This window comes from Dysidea avara, chromosome 9 (assembly GCF_963678975.1).
Source record: "Dysidea avara chromosome 9, odDysAvar1.4, whole genome shotgun sequence".
Taxonomy (NCBI): domain Eukaryota; kingdom Metazoa; phylum Porifera; class Demospongiae; order Dictyoceratida; family Dysideidae; genus Dysidea; species Dysidea avara.
The window spans coordinates 5,482,667-5,507,630 of record NC_089280.1 but is presented as its reverse complement, the minus strand read 5'-3'; the positions used below and the strand labels follow the sequence as shown (position 1 = coordinate 5,507,630).

The 24,964-nt window shown below is 36.6% G+C and overlaps 1 protein-coding gene across 1 annotated transcript in view; it reads right to left on the bottom strand.

The window, feature by feature from the left end:
* The window catches only part of LOC136266911 (mitochondrial adenyl nucleotide antiporter SLC25A23-like), a 49,359-nt gene that overhangs the window by 5,943 nt on the left and 18,452 nt on the right, over positions 1-24,964 (bottom strand). Inside the window, exons 8-9 of the mRNA XM_066061956.1 lie at positions 12,347-12,514; positions 535-679 (exon numbers count right to left, since the gene is read on the bottom strand). Coding sequence (XP_065918028.1) covers positions 535-679; positions 12,347-12,514 — 313 coding nt within the window. The remainder of the gene's footprint in view (positions 1-534; positions 680-12,346; positions 12,515-24,964) is intronic.

The window sequence follows — 24,964 nt, the reverse complement described above, 5'->3', positions numbered from 1 at the left end:
CACACCATAGTAATTGTGTAGTGTGTCTCTAGTGAACACAATAGCAGGGATACTGTAATATAGTATGGACTAGCTTCATATGCTGAACTATTCGATGACGTGATCCAAATGTCAAATTATTAACTGTTGATGTAACCAAGGTCTACTACTACTATTTACAACATTCATTATACTACAGACTAGTGATATGTAGACAAAGTATGTACATGTGTAGATATATCAGGCTAAGTTGTGGAATTTTAAAGGGGACAAACTTTCTTGCTTTTGTTACCAGACAATGCTCCACACACGCACACACCTACACGTACCCTCAAAAGTATTTTTGCATAAAGTTCAAATAATTAAAAAATAATGAAAATTCTAACCTACATTTACATGGTTACTAACAGAATTCCTTAATGGCCAAATGGACAGGGATTAACATAATAATTATGTACAGTGAAATTTCTTCAAACACATTACAAATTCTTACATACCTGCACGGCTATACGTGCTTATTCGAGCGGCAATAACAGCAGCCCAACTAACACTTACTTTGTGCTTGTAGTCTAGTCCTTATAAGGGATAGTGGGTAACTGGCCAGTTGACCACATGAACTGGACAGAGCACCACAAGCAAGAGGTACCAGTACACCGGGATCTTGTAAACCCTCCTTCCTCAACCACATGTTCTTCAATGCCTATAGCAGAAGATGTACAAGTGATAAGTGTGAAGCATATGTCCTACACATGTACACTAGGAAATCACATACACACATTATAGTGGCTTCTTTTGGAAATGTATTCCCTTTAAAGTTAGGACATTTCCATAACAACATGAATAGAAGTCTGATAATGTAACTTGGGAATTGAAATAGAAAATGGATACTGGATGTGTAAATACATAACTTTACCGACTTCAATATGATGACAACACACCTATTGAAGTCCTCATGATTTTAGCAAACAAATAAGTGTTAACACATGGCAATTACCAGTTGATGGTAGTAAATTTATCCTCCTTATCTGTTGTTAGGAAGTATGTATACCATCAATACATTGTATTTCCTTTGTGACTCAGTACAATGTAATTACTCACTCAAATATATACCAATGAACACACACTACGGTGGTTAGATGTTAGGTGTTCAGTGAACACATCATAAATTGTTCATCTAATCATTCTCAAATAAAGTAAGTAAATATTAAAAAAATGAAAGTGACAGTCCATGAATAGCTACATCAGGTTCCATATTGACTACTACTACTACTACACAGATACAGCTCTCTAACATTTAGTAATGATAAAGTGATATCACATCAAGCTCATGAGTTGAAAAGAATTAAAGCAAAACTTGTTAAAGAATTCACACATCACAGGAACGTATATACTACGTATCTATACACGTAGCAATAATTTCCTAAGCTGCTAAAACCATTGTTCCTTTCATTCAAACTTTCTATAGCAAAAAAAATTAACAAAGTATTTAAATTTGTCCAATCAACTCTCGTACCAGAATTCAGTGTGAAAATATTCTTTGGCAGCCAAACAAAGGAAGGTATACAAAAATTAGTTTAGGCTATATGGTTACTTAATTTGAAAAGCCTAATAAGCTTATACCTAACCATATTTGGGTAGTATGTGATCAGATTTGGGAAACCATCCATTTAGACACACTAGCACGAGATGGATACACTATCTGGCTAACAATTATCTTAAACTTGTCAAGTCAGCTTTCAATGTGACTACATTGTGGATGACCATTCATTTGGCATATTAATCATTTTAATGAAGCTGGTATATATCCTCCGCTCCTACGTGAGCATGCACCCATAATACAGCAACACTAGTGAAAAATCTCTATCCTCTGATGCTGACAAGGTTGGTACATTACATTCAGCCATTTTAAATATACTATATATTCATGAGGATGGTTGTGTAAAATTATGTGGTTAGTAAATTTCCCATAATAACTGTTTACAAGCAATGGTTACTAATCTCAAAACTATTATTAATATTATGATAATGAATCATAAGATACTAAACACAACTGATTTTATTATATTTCCCAGGCTGGATGGACTACAATTCCCACCACTCCCATCATTGTCTGTTAAGTACAGTACAGCTGGAGTTATCAGTGACTATAGCATTTGAAAGGTATTAAATTCTAAGCCTGAATTGTTATCACCTTTCGATTTATGCTAAAATAGGCAACCTTAAAGGTTGACACTGTTCAGGGTGTGTGACTATATTCTTTCTGAGACAATTACTTCTATGACTACATTTTGAGACACTTTTACATACAAATAGTTTATGGATCAGAATTGCTGAAAAGTATTTGACTAAAATTATTCGGCAACACAAGAAATAGACCATTTAGGCAGTGTACTACTGAATCAATATAGTATATATGGTACCGCTCAAACGTAACGTCGTACTCGCTCATGCGAGTGATTAAAAAACTTGCTAATTAAAGGGCGTGGCACCTGTTTCCTTCGCGAGTATTCATCCTATACAAATAGGATGAATACTCGTGAAGTAGGTTCTCTCCAACTCACAATTCCATATTGATTGGGGTGAGCCTGAGTGAGCCTCAAACTAGTGAGAGGTCTTGTCATCGTACACCTCACAGAAAAATAATAATTAAATACGAAAAACAAACCTTAAAAGTTAGTTGTTCAGTGTCACAAAAGGCTGTGGTAATATCTTAAGACTTTTTGTCATCATCGATGACATGGCAAAGTTAACGTTGTGGATTACTGGACTTCCTTATTTGTACTTGCCATTGTTCATAGGAATGCATAAATTAACGTTAACAGAAGAGTTAACGAGATAGATTACTGCCTTAACATATTCGGTATACTGATCTATGTTGCACGTGAATCATTTATGATAATGCTGGAAACACTGTGTGTACTGATTATGGTGGTTGGGAGGTAGGAATGCACGAAGAAGAGAATTGTAATTATACAGAATACATGGTGCCTATGTACTATGTTTCTGTCACAGTAACATCGATTTAACCAGATCTGCTTACAGCAGCAACCTGATGGTGCTACTTTATTTATACCACATAAAAATGAACCCAACAAATGTTGGGTTTGTATGCCTGTTTTCGCCACATTTAAGTGGTAAAGTTATTGGAAGTATAATTATTAGCCATGAATCCTTTGAAACGCATGCATTACATACTCAATTTGAAATGGTACAATCTAATTGGAGCCACCAACATTCTCACAGTGCCAAATGTTTTGTACAGTTTCTACATTGCGCACATAGCCAGAATGTTGTTACTGACTTTTTGTCTTTTGTTATTTACGAATAAGTAATATGCTGAGTATAACCCTTTTGTTTGTTACTATTTCACTCATCATTGTCCAAGAGTAAATCCTAATAAAATGATTAGATTTGAGCTTACACATTTGAATTTTTTTTTGTTTATGTAGCTATAGTTTCAATATTTGTAACCGAATTTTACAAAACAAGGCTTCCACACACATCCACTTTTATGACTTTGAACATAACTCAATGTACACTGTAGGACTATGCCTTTAGTTTCAAATTTTGACCTGGTATTTTACAATGCTATGGAAGAACTGCGTGAAAAATTTAGATCAATAGCTTACTGAGTACCCACGTTAGCATTGGTTGAAGTCAGAAAATTGGAAGTCTTGTTTTGTCTAATTTGGTCACATTTTGTTTGACATCTCTACAGGTTTCAGTAATAGTAATCAATATGTGTATATTACAAGTATTGTTCTCACTCGAGGAGCAGACACAGCTGGGCTCCTACACTACATACTCTACCTGTTAACAGTCACATGTTTACCAACTGTGAATAACTGTACTGTGTGTATATAGTGTGTCCATCAAATAGATAATGATATTGTGTTCTTTACTTTTAGTTTCAGAGAGTGTTAGTCAGTCATACAATTCCACATTATGGCTAATACTGCTGGCTTTCAAGTATAATATAAAGATACACATCTAATGGAGAACTCTCAGCAAAATAATAAGTCAGGGGAAATCTGAGATGTGGATCTTTAGTACAAAAGCTTATAAAATCAGTTGAGCATATACTCTTTTACAGTTACATTACAGTTGTACAGGATTACAGCAAATACCACAATGGTGGTAGTGAATGATAGGTGGAAGTGGAGAGCAGTTAGAAGGAAGTAAACAATGACTATACTCAAGATACTCGATGTAGACCATTACCAGCCATACAATAATTTCAATAAAGAACACTGTCAGTTTGTTTAGTAAAGGAAATGGATGCTTATCAACAAAGGATATTCCTGTTTATAGACAATTACACATGATATCTTCCAGTCAATATCTGGTGTGGTATACCAGGAAATGTCATCCAATAGTTGAAGAGGCAGTGCTTCAGCCATGTGTCCATACGAGCGTATACGCTCTTAAATTCTGTAACAACTTTAGATGTTTCACTGGCCAAATTAGGAAATCCTCTTCAATGAATACATTAATATGGATAGATACATACATACAATGCAGACAATGCAACAGTCAATAACGTACGTGTGCTTATTGCATATTACACCGAGAACATGAAACTCCATAGCAACTGACTTGGACTGGAATACACCTAAATAAATATATCCAACAAAAGCCTTAACTGGGGGAGTACTAGGAAGACTGCCATGCCTTAAAATTAATCGCTTTAGCCACATAGAGAAATAGTAGACACCCTCAGACCCCCACATAAAGTCATGTGGTACTACATTGTTAAACATAATGTATTTATCATTGACAAAAACCTCCAACAAGGTGTGTACAGATGGTACTATCATGTATATCCCATTGTGAGTGAGTAAATGCTAAAGAAGCCATCCATAAGTGTATGCAGCTAAGATAGATACTGTGAGAAGTTTACTGGAATATATGTAGCTCCTAAACACCTAGTTTTATAATTTGTACCGAGACAGGATAATTTCTTGGAACGCAGTGGTGACAGTGGCATATCGGTTGTTTTCAAACAGTCAATGAAGAAACCACAAACTGGGCATAACCCAGGGCAGGATGTCCATCGGCACTTTTGATCCACCCAAATTACGCAGATAGCAAAACGGGTTTCATCCTTTAATGGATGGTTTCTTTTAAAATCAGTGACAAGGGAAGAGCAAATTAGCCATGTCAGCTCAACATGAGGGAAATATCCCTGTAGAGTATAAACACAGGACACACACTCCATTGTAGAGTTGTCTAATACATTGTATATATCTTCCTGTGGAACAAGTTCTTGTTTTAAAAAGTTGACCCATGCATTCCACATTACAGTTGCACTAGAAAAGAAGGAATGGTACCAAGCGTATTGTTTTTGTCTGAACACATGTCCCAACTATCAAGTATGTAAATAGTTAAGTGGCCATTATGCTTCGTTTTCAGCTATGTTCAGCCTGCTACACAGTACAAATGAAAAACACTACGAGAAGGATCTCTGCAATCAATCCAGTCACAATGAAAAACTCGGATGATTCCCATCAAACATAGGGAAGCCATCACATGGCGTTACTGTGAATTGATACCTCAGCAAAGATAAATGGGACACAAAGAAGGATACAAGTAACTCCATAAAGCATGCATTGTACGTACTGTAGTATGCCAAAAGGCACCTATCCGGCTGAAGCAATGTTGAACAGTAAAAATCAAGCTCGTAGCCTTAGCCGCTATTGAGTTATGCTTGTCTGAAGGCATAGTCAGTAGAAAATTTAAATAAAATAAAAATTGTAGCAAATTTTTGGAAGCATTTCAGGTCGTATTGAAGGAACTTTTGGGCTTGGTTATACCTAGCCAATACTGCCAAGGCGCCATGAAGGCACTGTGAGGTAGCTGGTTTTAGGGTGATATATTTCGGCCAGAAAACCCCACTGAACTTTCTGCAGTATGCCAAAAGGCGACTGAAGTGATATCTAACAGTGAAAACATAGCAACTAAATAACCTTTATTATTCTATTTTGTAGCAACTTATTGGAAGAGTTCCGGGTCACATTGAAGGCATTTTTGAGCTATATTAAACCTGTGAAGACACTATGAAGGTAATGTGAGGCTGGTTTCTGGTCAACATTATTTTGTGAGAAAGTGCAACCCTCCACAACCCCTGATATATAGCACAGTATAATAATTACCTCACTATTGAGATGATAATTAATACAATGTGTACTTTATTATACAACATGATAGTACTGTATATTACAGCCAGAGACAACTGCAAGGGTGACTCTCCTACTGATGTATCCCAGATAGCTACTGTTGTATTCTGGTAAGGATGCAGCTATAATACTCAAAGTTACCCCTTGAGGTGGCTTGGACCTTCATGACACGATCACTGAACATCTTGAATATTCAGTACATACATAACTAGCACAGGCCTCTGCAAGCAAGAGAAACCATTAAATTTAAATTCGTCACTTAGGTATGTCAACGTTAAATTTACCTCCCATCAATTAAATTTTCTACTTCACGGTATATGATATTTATAAAGTACTTTATCATGAGTGTAGCATTGCAGTATTAGCCAAGAAGGCATTTCAAAATAAATAAGGATGGCTAGATGTCTTGTAAAGAACTGTTTAACTGTCTTTTTGAAATACAAGGCTGAGATACTTATCAAGCCATCTGCTGTGTTATGTAGTCAGTTGGCCTCATCTGTACCAACTTTGTAACAGTACCATAAGTAACCAGTGCTGTGATGTGTAACATATGGTGACCACATCAAAAGAAAGAATGATATAATACTACATCAGCCCCAACTGTTAAGTGAACTGGTGAAGTGGCCATCACACTTTGTTTTCAGCTATGTTCAGCCTGATACACAGCGTTGCAAACAAAGATCAGTATTGTGATTTCCAAGTTCTTGAAATTATAAGCACCATGTGTAATACTGTTTCTGTAGGCACAGTTATTGTCTAACATACTAGTGGATGTTGAGTTGTATGTGTGGACATGCTCAAGCTCCTGTGTGTAGACGACTCTGCCACATTCACTTAAACCACTGCAGACGTACATGCTCATACACGCATGACACTTTGCATTTTCAAAAACTTGGTAAACTGGATTGCAAATAGCATTTTTGCTATCAATCACTACAAAGAATACAGACGGTTCCCATTATAAACATGACAGTACATATATAAGCAGATGTAAGCCATAAAGTGCTACCACTAACCAACACCTTACACTGTCAGTGGAAAGAAAAGGGACACAAAGGAGGACAAAGGTAAGTCAATGATGTGTGCATAGCACGAAAAATCAAAGTTCGGAGAACTGTCTCGCTGCAGCTGTGGGGACCATGCTCAGTAGCTAGCTATTTTCCAGTGTTGGCTACATCTTTGTCAGAATAAGCTGCGTAGGTTAACTGGTCTTCTCCATGTATCCGTTCGATCTCTTATATTTAGTGCGTTCAAATTTGACAATTTCAGTGAAAATTTGTCAACCGCTAAACTTTTAATTCCCTGTCAAATTTTCTGCTTATACAGTACTTAGAGCATGGGTAGTTGGAAAAGGCGGATATGGTCGGACATGGACACGGACATGAACATTTAAAATATATACTTTTACATTTACAAAACAGTTATTTTTCATACCTAACGTTGTTTTTACAGCAGCATTTGCTTCCAGACCCATGTGTCGATCTTATCATAGTGCTTATCCATACATAAGCACACGTGCAAAGGATAGACTAGCATTCTAAAGACCATATAGTGTTGTACACGTGCTCTAGAAATCTAATTCAGTGTCATAGAGATTAAGCCGGAATGTCCCAACCTAATCTCATAGGCCAGGTCCTTGAAACCTTCAACGCTTGGTATAAGCGCCTGCGCCTTATACTAAAAGACGTAAGATTGTGGATTTGGCCTAAGTTAAATTGCATGGGGCATACAAGCTAATCTCTACAATTATGTAACTCTGTATTAGACTTTAGAGCATGTGTACAACACTATATGGTCTTTGGCATTCTGTGGAGTGCTGGTCTAGTCCTTCATACGTGCTCTTATAATGCTATGACAAGATCGACGCCCGGGTCTGGAAGCGAAGACTGCTATAAAAACAACGTTAGGTATGAAAATAAAATGTAAAAGTGCTTTTTGAAAATGTCTGTGTTCATTTCCACGTCCGATCGTATTCGCCTTTCCAACTACCCCTTAGAGCATACATTTGTACAGTTGATATGGGAAGCCATAATGATTCATTAAGTAGTTTAGAACTAATTAAATATTAGATGATATAATCCAAGAGGTCATGGGATACAGACCCATAGAACAATGGGAAAATAAACATCTTAACATTGTCTTCCTCCAGAATCACATATCACTGTTTGATGAGGTCATGGTTTTTAAAAGAGTCATTCCCACTAAATCCCAAATGGTTAAAATATCCCAAATAAAGGAAATGATAATAACCTTTACATTGCACATCCCATGATTATTAAGATTCCAAGTTGTGCGCTCATTTTCCTTATCAAATTGACAGTTAATACACTATTTCTGATGTATGATGGCTGGATATTATACATACACATGGTTCACAACAATGTCCATACAAATGTATGTGTAAAACATATGTACAAAGATAAAATTTATATCGACAAGATGGTGTCTAATTTTCTTTCACACCAGAAAACTTATTCACTATGTTGATGCTGTTAACCAGAGCTTGTAGAGAAGAACACAAACTGTCATCTACTGACCACACACACAGTTAGGCCATACAACATTTTCCCTGGTAGTGTGCACAAGTTTAGGTAAGTAATGACATTGTGAAATGTTTACATGTTAAAGGTAAACTGAAACCAAACAACAGTCAGCTAGTCTCATGAGAAACAAAGAGTTAAACTATTATAGTTTAAGCCATCAAGGAAGGGTATTACCAAAATGTTCAGTGGCTTCCAATAGCATTAATAACAGTGTCATTGGTAACTATAGGATTTTATGAACACCTGTAGTGTATTTGATCTCCAAAGCAAATGTCCATACTGGGAGCATATAATAGTCAATACACAGGTATTAACACACTGGATATTGTATGCTTTGTAACACCTTTAAAGGATTGACAAAGGAAAGTTGTTTTAGTTTTAAAACGACTAAATTTACACATATTAGGGTTACCGTCATTGTTCTAAGAGGATAGCTAGTCAGGGCCTGTCAGAGATACATACTTATATGCATCTTTAAAGAAACCACTCAATAAGTTCTCTACTGATACTTATTCTTTGGTGTAAGAAATGTGCACAGGCCCACACGCATGCACGCACGCATGCACGCACGCACGTACACAAGCAAAGCCTCCAGCACCCATGTGAAACACAGTTATTTCTACTGAGAAAACCAGCACCGGGATGCCTGCGCACCACTTAGGCACTTGAGTCTTGTGCAGGCAAATCCTCCTGGGGTAAGACTAGTAAACCCACAGGGGTACTGTCCAGGACTCATGGAGAGAGGTCATGGAACCTGAAGTTCCATGCCGACCCCAAGCAAGAGAAGGACAGTTGAGTATTTGCTTCCCCAGTAAACACCAGGTACTCATTGATGTTATTGTTATAGCTGGGTCGGCTGCTTTCCCAGTTGACAAAGGCCACCAGGTCCCCATTATACATGTACATATGTACAACTCGGTAGACTGGAGCAATGTGAGTAAAGTTTCTTGCTCAAGGAACAACAATACCAATTTGACATAACTGGGCACTGAACTTGGAACCTTTCGATTACCATGCCAATGCTCTAGCCACTTGGCTATGCTAATACTACTACTACTACTACTACTACTACTACTACTACTACTACTACTACTACTACTACTACTACTACTACTACTACTACTACTACTACTACTACTACTACTACTACTACTACTACACACACATAACACACATACACAACACACACACACATACAAACAAATTAAACCATGCATTAATCATTACAAAATTATGAATGTACACATTATAATGTCTAAACTATGGCCAGAAAAGGTTGGTCAGTAAATTTCTTAAATATTATAAAGTTTTCTGTGTAGAGAGATGACGTTCTATATAGGTGGCCATTACTGAAGTCCAGAGTTGTTGCAAAAATGAATAGTCCAAACTTATAATCACCCATCCTAATTATAGGACAAACACATGTTATATAATATTACAAGTCAGGGGTTAATCTAGGGGGAGGGGACATGCCCCCCCCCCCCCAGGTTTATACTTAAATCCTTGAGAAATAGAAAAGGTTTAATTGATCCCAAAGTTGTATACTCAAATGGTCAATATTCAATGGCATCACAGTAAAATTTTACCAAAACTGAGTATAATTACACCTAATTTTTCAAAATTTTCCTAGGGAAGCTGCCCCCAGACCCCCCTAGAATCCAAAGCAGCTTACTTTGCCCCCCCCCTAGCTTAATATTCTGGGTTGAGCCCTGCAAGCATAAGGAAAAATTTGGAATTTTAAGTTCAATTTGGGATCATAAAAAAGAGGAGTGAAACAAGGGAGGTTGCATACACCTGTAGATATATACTAGCGGATATTTACGTAATCTAGGGCTGGGATGAAGCTTGAAATTTACCTTCGAACATTCGCTAAGTAATAGTTAGACTTCAGACCACAGGGGTCTAAGTAATTTAGTAACCCGATGGCCCTGTGTCGTGGCGCCTGAGCGAAGCGAAGGCGCTACTACAGGGCCTGAGGGTTACTAAATTACTTGGACCCCTGTGGTCTGAAGTCTAAGTTATTTAGACCCTTTATGTAGTTGTTGTACCTTAACATTGTTGACAGCTGCTTGTGACAGAGAAATGTAGCGTTCATAAGTAGAAACAAGCCATTACTCCACCCGTAACAACAGTTACGGGTTTAAAATTAATTTTCAGGTGGCGATGCGTTGCCAACGCTACCAGTCCGGGTGCGCGTAATAAACATGAAAAGGGTCTAAGTAAACATGAAAGGGTCTAAGTAAACATGAAAAGGGTCTAAGTAACTTAGACACCTCCAAAATCCACCAAATTCACCACAAAAAGGGTCTAATAAAAGGTTAGAACATTTGAAGCTCCGGTGTTAGCTATATGAGTTACAAGTTTTCTTGTATCCTTCATAAGTTTTATCCTTCATAAGTTTTATCCTTCATAAGTTTTATCCTTCATAAGTTTTATCCTTCATAAGTTTTATCCTTCATAAGTTTTATCCTTCTAATAAGTTTGCAAGCATTTGGAAAATGCATAGCAGCAGTTCTTAATGACACGATAGATCGATTGCAAATGGACGTGTCCACTATACTGCAATGATGCAAAGGCAAACACAAACTAATGGCTAAAATGACATTTTCTATGTATTATCTACCATCACTTTATAATGTGTTTTAGGCTACAACTATGGTAGCTATACAGAAAATGACATTTATTCGTAATTCTTTTGTAGGCTATAGTACATTATGAAGTTTTGAAGAAAAGTTTTATAATTTGAAGTTTACTTAACCTTCGAACCCACAAAACATTCAAAGCTTCATCCCAGCCCTAATTTAATCCCTACTTCCCATGACTGAATTAGGAATTAAATATTTACTAGTACACTTGCAGGTGTAGGCGACCTCCCTTGTTTCCTACTTTTTTTTCTATGATCCCTAATTAAATTTAAAATTCTATTTTTCCTTATACTTGTTTGTTTACTTAAATACGGACAATTCACATGCCCTAACTATCAATTGCTGACTCGAGAGTGAAGTGGCCATCACGTTTCGCTTTCAGCCATGTTCAGCCTGTTACACAGCGTTACAAACAAAGAACAGTAGGAGAAGCACCTCTGTAATCAATCAAAAAAAGAGAGGATAATTCCGGTTTACAAATGTTGGGAAGCTATCATGCTACCATGAATCAACACCTTGGGCTGTCAGCAAAAAAATGAAATGGGACACAAGGGAGGACAAAATTAAAGTTCATTGGGGTATGCCAAAAGGCACTTGTCAGGCTGAAGTGATGTCGAACAGTAAAGAAATCAAGCCCGATACCTTAGCCCTTATCGAGTTACACTTGTCAGGCAGACAAGCGGCTGGGCGGGCGGTCAGGCAGGTACTCATTGATGTTACAGCTGGGTGGGCTGCTTCCCCAGTTGACAAAACCACCAGGTCCCCATGTAAACGCTAGGTAGACTGGAGCAACGTGAGCAAAGTTTCTTGCTCAAGGAACCAAGAACACCAATTTGGCATAACTGGGCATCGAACCTGGAACCTTTTAATTACCAAGCCGATACTCTAGCCACTTGGCTATGCTGCTTCATCTCACTCACACACGCACAACACACACACACACACACACACACACACACACACTGCACTACACACTAAGTACCAAACAGTACATATTACTTACTTCATAAATGGCAAGATCAATTCCAGCATAAGGGATGATGCCTATCAGACTGGGCAATATTCCTCTATATAATGCTAGGGGACCTTCAGACTTCACCACACTTTTCATACAGTGAGCCATCCCTCTGTACTGGCCTGTACTACCCAGTGCCAACCTGGTCTTCATCACCTGGGGGTGAATTATACAGAGTTCAAAATCACGAGTGATGGTTAACACTGGACTTATGATATGGTACCACTCAAATGTAATGTCATCTCGTGCAAGTGTGAGTGATTAAAAACAAGCTAATTAAAGGGCGTGGCACCTGTTTTGCTTGTGAGCAATTATCCCAAACAAAACAGGATGAGTACTCGTGAGCGAAACAGGTGCCACGCCCTTTAATTAACTCATTTTTAAAATTGCTTGCACTCTTGCGAGACGACAATACATTTGAGTGGTACCGTATGTATTTATGCAAATATAATGTTACATATAATTCGACAAGAATTATGGTACACATATGTAGGAGTTATGTATATTAAATTTCTGCAGGTACACATTCCCACTTAGGCATTGCTCAGGATTGGACAACTTGTGTTGGCTGTGAACACTAAATTTTAACACTGTTGTAAAGTTACAAATTAGTGTTATTTATAAACATACATCACCACAATAATTTGCCTCTCCCATTAGGGAATATATTAAATCAGTTGTTAGTAACCCTTAATACAAACATGAAGTAGAAAGACTTACTCAACCTCTCCCAATTGGGAATATACAAATTGTTGTTATGACAACAACCACTATACTAACTCATAATTAGGTGTGGCTCTTTGTGATCACGTACTACTCATCATAATAAGATGTGACAGCTCAAGTGAGATGTAATATATTATTTGGCCAACACTACGTACCACTTTTTAACAATAAACACTATCATATATACGTTGTATGTTGAAAATACAAAATGTTATGTTACAAAGCGACAATTAATGATGAACTGTTATGATGGTGGTGCTTGTGACACCTCACTTAGCAGCCAATTCTTTAATACGACCATCCCATTGCACATCCCGAACATATGTAGCTAGTGTGTGGGTAGTTTCTGTTATATTTTTGGCTTATCTTTCCTACCTACGTTTTGTGACTGTCAGTTTGGGACTCAACTCACAAACATGTACCCTTTGTGTAGAATGTCAGTGGATGATTTTTATTATGCACAATATATTCAGTATCACAACATGAGGAGAACATTATGGTGTGATGCAGTAACTGATACTGAACCAGAACTCAGCTGACTAGCAAGCACAACTACACAATAAGTAGTGCTGTGCAGCATGTGATTTTGATTAATACAATATTGATACAATAATCAGTAAAATATTCAATTCAATTTCGATACGTATTAATTGTATGAGTGGACTAATTGTGTGGGTGGATGATATTTATTAAATACAAAATTTTTACCAAAACCTACTAGGGTTGGGAATTATAATGATATATCATTGCTATCGCAATAAAAGCATGAGATGATAATTGTATTAAGGTTATTAAACAAACCGGCTGTGGGCGCGTGCCTGGTTTACTGAAATTGTTTTTGTAAAAAACGTGTTGTGTGTGTACCTATCAAACTATAAAACAGTTTAGAAGATACTTCTGTGCATAATATAGGTAAATGCGGTTTGTTTAACAAGCGCTTCCTTAGCAGTGCATAGCAACGTAATTGAATGAATTACAGAAATTTCATGAATTATGAAATACGAAAATTAGCTAATAATATTATTGCACAACCCAAAACTACCCTATTGTAAAATAGTAGTACATAGTTGGTTAATACATAATTTAGTATAAGTAGCATATACTATCTATGGTTAATTCCAGATGAGTTATGTAGCTAGCTGCATGGTGCCTGGTTTTTAGAATTAGCACAACATCAACTTGTTTTTACACATATGATATACCGAGTTTGTGATGTATCGTGATATATTGCTTACAAAATAAAAAAATACCATTAATGATACTGTCTTACGAATGCAGCAAATCACATTTAACATGAAGCTACATGTATATGCAGTGCTTTTAGCTAAGGAGTTGTTTATGGGATGGATATAACAATAGTTACAAACCATAGAAAAACATGAAATGACCCTAAAACCTACCAGTAACAAGTCTAGGAAACTAGTAGATAAGCTTTTAAAAATGATGTAGAACTGGCCCTCATTTCTAGCATGATTGCACACACACAACACACACCAAAAGGCTGTAGCTTTAATGCAAAACATTTTGATAAATATTGAAATCAGCAATTTTAATATCGAAATACAATACAATACAATAACAATACCAAAAATTATCGCGATATTCATAATTTTTCAATATATCCCACTAACAAATAGACAAACATCTACTAGGGTTTGCTTACTGTACTTTCATACTGAAATTTGCTAGCCAAAGCATATGTGCACAAATCATACAGTATGGTAGTACTATATATTAGGAATCATGGAGGTTTGGGGTTTTCTGGCCAAAAATATCACCCAAAAACCAGCTTCACAACTCCATCCTGGCACCTTGGCAGTATTGGTTAGGTATAACCAAGCCCAAAAGTGCCTTCAGTACAATCCTAAATGCTTCTAATAAATTGCTACAAAATTTAAAAAAATTATTCAATGGAATTTTCTACTAACTGCCTGCCTGGCTGCCTGCCTGGCTGCCTGCCTGGCTGCCTGCCTGATACCTTCAGGCAAGCGTAACTCGATAACGGCTAAGTCTATGGGCTTGAGTTTTTCACTATTTGATGTCACTTCGTCCCAAGACATGCCTTTTGGCATATTGCAATACATAAAATACATGCATCATGGACTACCTTTGTCCTCCTTTGTGTCCCATTTCTTTTTGCTGAAAGCTTAAGGTATTGATTCGTGGTAGCGTGATGCATGGCTTCCCTATGTTTACGGGAATCATCCATACTTTCCATGGTGACCACTCCACTGTAATTGATGGTTGGGGCTTGTGAATCGTCCATATTTTTCGTGGTGATTGGATTGATTGCAGAGGCACTTCTCTACTGTTCTTCGTTTGTAGTACTGTATAATGGGCTGAACATAGCTGAAAGTGAAGCGCAATGGACACTTCACTTTTGAGTCAGTAGTTGATAAGCAGGGTGCATGTTCAGACAAAAGCCTTATCTCTGACACCATCCTTTCTTTTGATGTGATATGCACGGATTCACCAGTCATAATAATGTTACAAAAAATGTAAACAAACAAGTATAAGAAAAAAATTAGGAATTTTAAGTTTGATTAGGGATCATAGGGAAAAAAAAGTTGGGAACAAGGGACGTAGCCTATACCTGCAGTGAACATTTAATCCCTAATTCAGCCATGGGTATAGACTGAATTAGGGATTTAATGTTCACTAGTGTATCTGTGACCTCCCTTGTTTCCCAACTTTTTTCCATGATCCCTAATCAAACTTAAAATTCCTAATATTTCTTATACTTGTATCATATAGGTAGATAGGTAGGTAGTTGTACATGTGAAAATCAGTTATGTTGTGACACAGAATTAGTTTGACCATATTAATTACCTAGCGTATTAAACCTAAGGCTAACTGTAAGCTCATACGGGTACAGACAGGCACACTATTTATTTTCCCAAATTAAGCCAAACCTATCATGATTTCAGGACTGGTTCAGTTTTACGGTTGGTACACTTCAAACTTGAAGTGATTGGTCCAGTGGTATAATACTGGTGGACCAGTAGATGTCCAGGATGGACTCAGACTCTAACTTTTTAACAAAACGTCTGTTAGTACATACATGTTGTACAATGCTATACATGTGTACATATAACTGGTCATAACACAATCTGACTACTAATCAGATCATGAGGTGTATAGATGTGTGATGGGTGTAGTATCTTTATCATGTCCTATCACTTCATCTACTTCCTCTACCTGATGGGTATGTTTGTAGTATCAGTTACCAACTGGTCATTGATTATAATAATATTACCCTGGTACATAGAAACCATTGAATGAACACTTGACAATCAGATTGTAAAGAAAAACAATTGCTAGAATAAGAGTTTGTATTTAAGACAAATTAGCTTGACCTATTCAGTGAGTGTGTGAAAGTTTTTGAGTTTCTTAATATCCAATTAATGTTCATTATGATGGACTTGTAGGGATCTCATCAGAACTCTGTTTGTGTATGTGTGTGTGCGGTTGTGTGTTTAGTATACATGTAGATACATGTAGTAAGTATCTTTGCACTTTGTATGTACTGTATGGGGAAGTGTGTTTATCTACCTACATACGTATATATCTACAGCCAGTCAACTGTACTAATACAATACTACTAAGACTGATATACGTATGTCTCATGTCCCATCACTTACAATTTATTATTTCCATTGTCATGACCTGTTGAGACCGTAAACCATTAACTCATCAGTGCAAATGTTTGCATGGTATTGCGTCACAATAGTATACATACATACATACATATGTGTATGTACGTCTGTAATGTATACATGTACATACACAATATGTGGCGTGAGTTTATTGAGACTACAAGGGTGTGCAATTAAACTGATTAAAACTCGTCTTGCTTTAATTTGTGTTTATAAGACACTACCAAAATGGGAAATCAAAAAAATACCAATATGCAGGAAGGTTGCAGTTAAGTGGATTGCGTATAATGATAAAGTCACTCCCAAGACAGACGAAAAGTGCTACGCAATAGACTTCAAACCACAGATGTTAATGGAGTTACTGACCCGACCCAGTGACACCTGAGAGAGGCAAAGATGGTACTACATGGCTTCAGGATTACTACTGTATGTCATGTAAACACTAGTGGGTTGATGTTTAATTTATGTCTACTCAACATTTGTAGTTAATGTTTGTTAATGTACTAATTGTAACAAAGAAAGGATGAGAAATATAGCAACAATAACATGTACCAAATAATTATATAATAAACTCACAGTGCCGGCATTATTTTGAAAAATAATTTAAGGGAAATCAGTGAGAACATGATGAAATGGTCTCAGTATTTAGTCAAATACGTACGCACACACAGTGAAACCTTATTAATAGAGCCATCAAAAAAATTGGCCTCAATAATAAGGTGGTCTTATTGACAAGGTCATGAAAGCTGTCATGGTAATCCTTGTAAGGGTATCATGTTATACCTTCAGATGACACCTGATAGAAATTATTACACAAAAAGGAGTCTTAGATACTGTGGGACTTGTATAAGAAGAGAAGCCTGGTTGACTAAGTTGGAATTTATTAGCCATAGGAAGATCATATGTATATTATAAGAAGTGGTTTAAGGAAGGTTCCTCATTGTACACTAAATCACATCCACATAACATTGACTCATAGAGTACATTATGATGACATCATATTACAGTTAGTTGCTATGACTTCCAGGAAACTTGTAAAATTTTAAATGGGAAGAGAAAAAGCCACAAAACAAGATGGATCACTGGTGTGGTAATGTAAAACGCACATCCTTATTTGGACACTCCGTTAAGAAGTGTAAATTACATAATACAATTCATTCATCCTTTTAAGTTAACTGAGTCAAAATATTGATTTGTGTTTTACATTATCACCATGGTGATCCTTCTTGCTTCGTGGCCTTCTTCAGTGATCCCTATTCTCCTTTAAAAATTGTTAATTTCTTTATTCATCTAATTTGTGTACATTTTATTAATTCATTATTGACTCGTAATTTGTTTTATTGAACAATTTGCTTTCTATACATGCGTACAGTCAAACTTTTGGTACAAACTAGTGTTGTTTTAGTAAGGACTTTTAGTTTTAGTTATAGTAATTTTTCTTAATTCCTTTTAGTTATTGATTTAGTTATGGTTATATTCTCTGTGTTGTTTTAGTTTTAGTTTTAGTTAAAAATGTGAAATTTTTTTAGTTATAGTAACATTTATAAAAATGTTATAGTTTTAGTTGTACGTAAGAAAATCTATTAGTTTTAATTATAGTTTTAGTAATCTTTTCTGATTCTTTTTAGTTTTAGATTTAGTAAAACAATCTGTTGTATTTTAGTTATAATTTTAGTTTCAGTTTACTAATACATATTTGCCTTACTAAAAATACTTTTAGTTTTAGCTACAGTTAACTAAACCACCATCAGGTCACAAACTATAGCATATATTGATGTTTGGGTGCTACATACGTATGCGTAGCTGTATAGTTTCATTCTGTGCTTCGTTCCTCCTGTAGAACATGCGTGAATTTATACGTGCAGCGATCTGAGCAACATGGCGTTGTTTTAGTAAAGAGTTTTAATAATAGTTATATGGGCACAATGTGGAGTCTATGAAATTTATAAACCCGAAGGCCCGGGCTGTAGCACACGAGCGAAGTGAGGGCGCTACTAAGGGCCTGAGGGTTTATAAATTTCATAGACTCCACATTGTGCCCGTATAACTGCTTTAGACTCTATTTCACATTACACTCAGATTACTTACCTCATCCATGGCTGTTTCTGCTGTAGGCTTGGCGAAAGCGGCTGGTTTTCTTGTGATAATACTAGCGCCATGGCAACTATGCGTCCTCACGTGACAAAATAATAGCGCTCGTTAAATCACTGCACGTGAACAATGCATAGCAATTGGATAAACCTAGATTTTGAGCATATGCTATATTGTGCCTGAAGGCGTGGAGTATATTAGAAAACAAGGTGGAGTATATGAGATTTATTACCCACCCAAAACAGCCTAAATAGAGTCTTAAGTTTTAGTTACAGTCATAGCTAGTTTCTTCAATAATTTTAGTTTTAGTTATAGTAATTCTTCTGAATTCATTTTAGTTTTAGTTATAGTAATTCTTCTGAATTCATTTTAGTTATAGATTTAGTTATGGTTATATTGTCTTCGTTGTTTTAGTTTTAGTTATAGTTTTAGTCGTGCATAAGAAAATCTTTTGGTTTTAGTTATAGTTATCTTTCTTAGTTTTAGATTTAGTTTTAGTTATACTACGGATTTGCATTGTTTTAGTTAACTAATACATATTTACCTTACACTTTTAGTTTTAGTTATGGTTAACTAAAACAACACTAGTACAAACACAAGAAACTGACTGGATTGCAATGTGTACAGAGTCTCTTAATAGGAACTAAATTAAATAGCTGTAAATTTAGTGCATGCTCAGCCTGACTGCTTTATTAGAGTATTTTAATAGCCCATGTACAGTAATCACAGAATAAAAGTGAAATGGATCAATATGAAAGCCTATGACTGATGTTTTGATTTAAAAACAGCCTAAACTGGACACGCAAAGCTACGAAAGATTATGCTTAGTGTTGGGTTTGCTGGTGTGGGCTGCTTGTTGCTAATGAAATCTGTTCTACTAAACAGTTTAATCTATGCTGAAGACTTTGTTACAAAGTGTTCAGCAAGCAAGCCTTGCTACTTTTTATCCCGGGATTGTCATTGTAAATTTCACTATGCTTGTGAAACAAAACACATGAGTGATCCCTATTATGAACCCACTATATTGTGGCTATGATTATGTACTATATCAATAGCCTATCAAAGGATTCTGGTCAATGCTTTTCTTTCTTTGTGATAAAGTGCAAATCTCCATGATTCCTAATATACACAACTACTGATGTGTATCACATGTACACACTAGTACTGGTCGATGGCGCAATTACTATAAGATGACCAATAGTAATGAAAATACCACAACGCAGTATTGTAGTATTGACTTACCTGGTGTGTATTTATTTTTTTAAATTTGTATTTGGACATTTAATTCCCATATCATACAGACCTGAGCAGCATTGGTCAAGCCCAAAAATGCCTTCAGACTAACTCCAACAAGTTTCAATGGAACTTTAAACTTTTCCTATTTAATAGAATTTTCTACTACCTGACTAACTGTAACTAACTAACTGATGCCTTCAGCCAAGCATAACTCGACAATGCATACAGCTATGGGCTTGATTTTTTCACTGTCCGACGTTGTTTCATACCGAGACGTGCCTTTTTGCAAACCGCAGTACGTACAATACACACATCACGGACTTACCTTTGTCCTCCTTTGTATCCCAGTTCTTTTCACTGACAACACAAGGTGTCAATTTGCTGTAGCGCAATATGGCTTCCCTAGCTGTGGTGGTAGCTATTACACTGTATTTTCCATGGTGACTACAGAGGCACTTGTTGTATTGTGCTATGTTTGTATTGCTGTGTAATGAGCAGAACATAGCTGAAGACAAAGCATAATGGCCACTGCACTTATCAGTAATTGACTACTGGGGGGCATTTTCAGATGCAAGATTAATTTTATGGCATGCCCGACACCATTCTTTCTTTTGATGCGGTATCTGTGGGTCTATGGGTTCATTAGTCATAAGTATGTTATTAAAAAGGTAAACAGACAAGTAGAAGGAAAAAAAGAAATTTTTAAGTTGGATTAGGGATCAATGAATAAAAAAGTGTGGAATATCAAAAACATAGTAAAACAAAGAGAGGTTGTCTATGTAATAGTTGTAACACGGGCATGAGGGCTTTGTCTGATATGTATGCCTACATATCAGGCAAAGCCTGAATGCCCCGTGTATGTAATACTTATCAGGCTGATAGCCTGTACAGGACGATTAATCACCCAAGCCAATATGAGTGCAGCCACTGGATGTATTATATATGCATACCTAAAATTTTAGATTATGGGTCAGCAGCTAGTACATTCTGGTTACGTTTGGTTACAATGAACGGACATATCCTAGAGATATCACGGAGAATTTCAGTTACACGAGTTTAATGTTTTAATCAGTGCTATTGAATTATTTATGGGAAAATTACAAAGTTCACTAAAGGCCTAGATAGGTAAGCTTGCTTGTAGAGTGGTTACTCTATGCAGAGTGGTAGCTTTATGATGGGGAGTGTCCGTATTCGGAAACGATTGGTGAATAAGCTATAGCACTAGTTCTCACCTTAGGCCAACATTTTTCAACTCGTAGGATGGCAAGGATAACAAAACGCTCTCCACCTGAGTGGTTTGAAAGTGAAACCCAAGTTGTGCATCCTAATCACGTGAGTATAATCGATCCCCCCACAATCGATCTCGGCCTTAACATCTATATAATCACTGCCCAGTTGTAGCCGGTTACATTTCTTATGTAGCCTGGCCAGCTGGGCTTCATACGAAATGCAGCCTGGGCAGCTCCTTTGATCTGAGGTGTGAAAGTGTTACATGCCTTTATAGACTGAATTAGGTATTAAATCTGTTCAATAGTATATCTATAGGTACATGTATAGCTTTTTTCACTACTTTTTTATTCTTTGATCAGAAAAAGGGATTTATAATACTCAAATACAAAATTTCTTACATTAGTTTATTTCATGACTGCTAAATCAATGCATTACACATAAATGTTGCAAGCAAATAACATCATGATAAGCACCTCTGAAATCAATCCAGTCACTACAGAATTACAGATGATCCTTGTGACAGCCTGAAGCCATCAAGTGTTACCATGATTCGATAATCCCACACTATAGCATACATGCCTTTGGTCCATTTAAAAGCCGGGGTGCTAAAAACTAGGCTATACGCCAGAGTAACGTGCTATACAAGAGTCTATACAGTATAATGGATACACACTTTACCTTGTATTTTATTGGTACTAGTAAAGATTCCAAATGGTCAGTCAATTGTACACTCTCAGAACCAATTTGTCTACAATCATTTTCTGCCTTCTGCTCTCTAAGAAATAAACACCTGGGCCTCAACGTACACCAGGCTCGTTTAAATTACTGGTCCATAGGAAATAAATGCCTGAACTTTTACAGTGTATTGAGGCACAACGTATAACACCACCCTTTAATCAAAGTTTACAGAACCCTTTTGTCTTCTGATTATCCTGGCAGGTCACATGCTCTTCAGCAATCTGGTTGATGTCCTTATTTATTTAAGCCAGACACTTGCCCACAGCCAGTCTCAGATTGGCTTTGGGTATGCACCTGGTTTTCATCTGAAAAACTTGTGTGTGTTTCTATTGTTTGTTTATATCTATGTTTATCTTTCCGTACCTGTGTATTTGAAACAGCTTACTGTAATTGTCCACAAAACACACTTTCATAGGGTACTAGGGCAAAATTCCATATGTTAACTGCTTGAAAGACCAATTCCAACATACTCAAGTTACCAGGCAATAACCAGTAGTAGTGCATAGAATGAGTGAGTGTAATTCAAACTCACATTACAGAAATGTGACCCGCTGAGCGAAAGCCCAACTTGTTTGCATGTTCCTTGAATTCGTTTTATGACATTTTTGTTGTCTAGAGGGAAAAACCAATGGACTGTTTAAGTTTCAGCCATTTCTGGTAAGTGGCTTTGGAGTTATAGTGATAGACAAGAAGAAAAGCAAAACAATCGATTTGTACAGTGCTTGTACAGGAAAAAAAAATTACAGGCGCCCGTTTAATCAATCATATCTCTCGAGTGCAATGGGCTACGGAGTTGGCTTGTGCAATTTTATTCATCATGAACTGGGTGCAATGGGCTACGGAACTAACTCATGATATCTCATATTGCACTACATATCTCTCGAGTGCAATGGGCTACGGAACTGGCTTGTGCAATTTTATTAATCAAGGTATAGGTTTTGACTTAAACACACCTATGCTATCAAGCAAGAAGGCCGTTCAAGCTTAAAAATGGCGACGATAAAGTTACATCTTACCACAACATTAACAAACATATGTAACTCACGTTTGCTCCATGGTACAGAAACAAAACAAAGATACTCTTACTCTCCATGAAGAGGTGAATCCACTACTATATCAGATTATTCGATTCGAGTCTTCTTTCATTGTTTACAGAAGTGATTAAAATGTTACATAAAATTATTTATGTAGCACGCGTTTTTACCCAATGTATTTCAATGGCATTTATCAATGCAAACAAGTCAGGTTTTTGCTCAGCAGGTCACAAATACTAAATCAGTTATAACTTCTAGTGTATTTAGTGTGTTCTCAGACATGATTAATAACATAGTACAATTACATGCCTAGTAACTAACTCATGATCTCACTATTTACATGTACATATATGACATTGAAGATAACTACAACAATAGCAGTACCAGTAGTCCTGTTTGGTTATATTGTATACTGGTACATACTTAATCAATGATAGCCTCCTGCATCTAGAGGGGTGCATTTTCAGGACATGTCTCAGCTATTGTATCTTAACTGTTGTCTAAAAATATAAGGGGAAGGGAGCTTGTAAAGGGGGAGGAGAAAGAGAGTTTATCAAGGAGAGGAAACCATACCATCCCATCCCACCCGTCCCTGAGCCTGGAGCCCTGCAAAGCTCGTCCCCCAACCATGAGTATATATACTTACAATCAGAGTTGATAACATAAAATACTGCGTACATACAAATTTTTGATGTCTGAAATTTTCGTGGATAAACAAATTTCAGGATTTTGCGGGTTTTTTATATTTTGGTGGATCACTTGTTTTTTTTCACTTATGAAGGCTATCTGGTATTTAACGTAGGTGGAAACGATGGGTATTGGTGGAAACAGTAGAATCATCATTTTTACCATAGAATATGGACAGCTCAAGAGCACTAGCACTATACAAGTACCACACGCACAGAAGTTTTCACAGTGCATAATTTTCACAGATTTCGCAGTTAACACAACAACCGTAAAAATAAAATCCATGAAAACATCATAACGTGTAATGACTTCAACAATGACCAGTACTTTAACCATTAGCATGGGCTACCATGTATATGGAATCTCCCAGTTGGAGAGATGGTGAATTGTGAGAGGGAATACAGAAATGCAAAGCACTTCAAAGCGGGACATGGCTGGTGCTTGAGATCACTTTCAACTCTCAATTAACATGTTGCTTGGCAAAGTGCTGGCTTTAAGTTATGAGTTATATCTCAGTGTAACATGAGCTTGAATACGAGACAACTCTGCAACCACAAAAACCACAATAAACTTGAAGTACTTGATCTGTGAAAATAAAATCATGAACAATCCAGTATTGGCATTGAACTGTGAAAATAAAATCGTAAAAATCTTGTTTTAGTTTGCAACTGTGAAAATTTTCACACATAAGGTAGCAGGAAGGCTCACTACCAGTTAGCTACTACTGTTAAACATACTACAGCTGAACATAGAACTCACCAGAATTGATGTACATACAGTACCTGTTCTTTAGAGTGATGATTGTGTCTTCCTTGCAATTTACGTAGCGCCATGAACACTACATGAGGCATAATTATCCACTATCAAACCTTTCAGCTATTCCTAGACTGTAGCCTCATTGATAGGACCACATCAATCAACACATCATATTTAAAGTTCATGTTACTAGAAGCGCCTAGCAATGTTCTCACACATGACAATTGTACAACATACTATAAACAACATAAGAATGAATTATGTGAGAAAGATAAAGAAAATTTTTAGAACACTCATCATGTGTAACGTACTTTGGCTAGGCCCTTCTAGTAACTTGCGCTTCAAATATGGTGTGTAGTGTTGATCGATGAGGTCAGGCTACAGTCTAAGAATAGTTCAAAGAACTGATAGTGAATAATTTTGTCTCATGTTGTGTTCATGGTGCTAAGCTG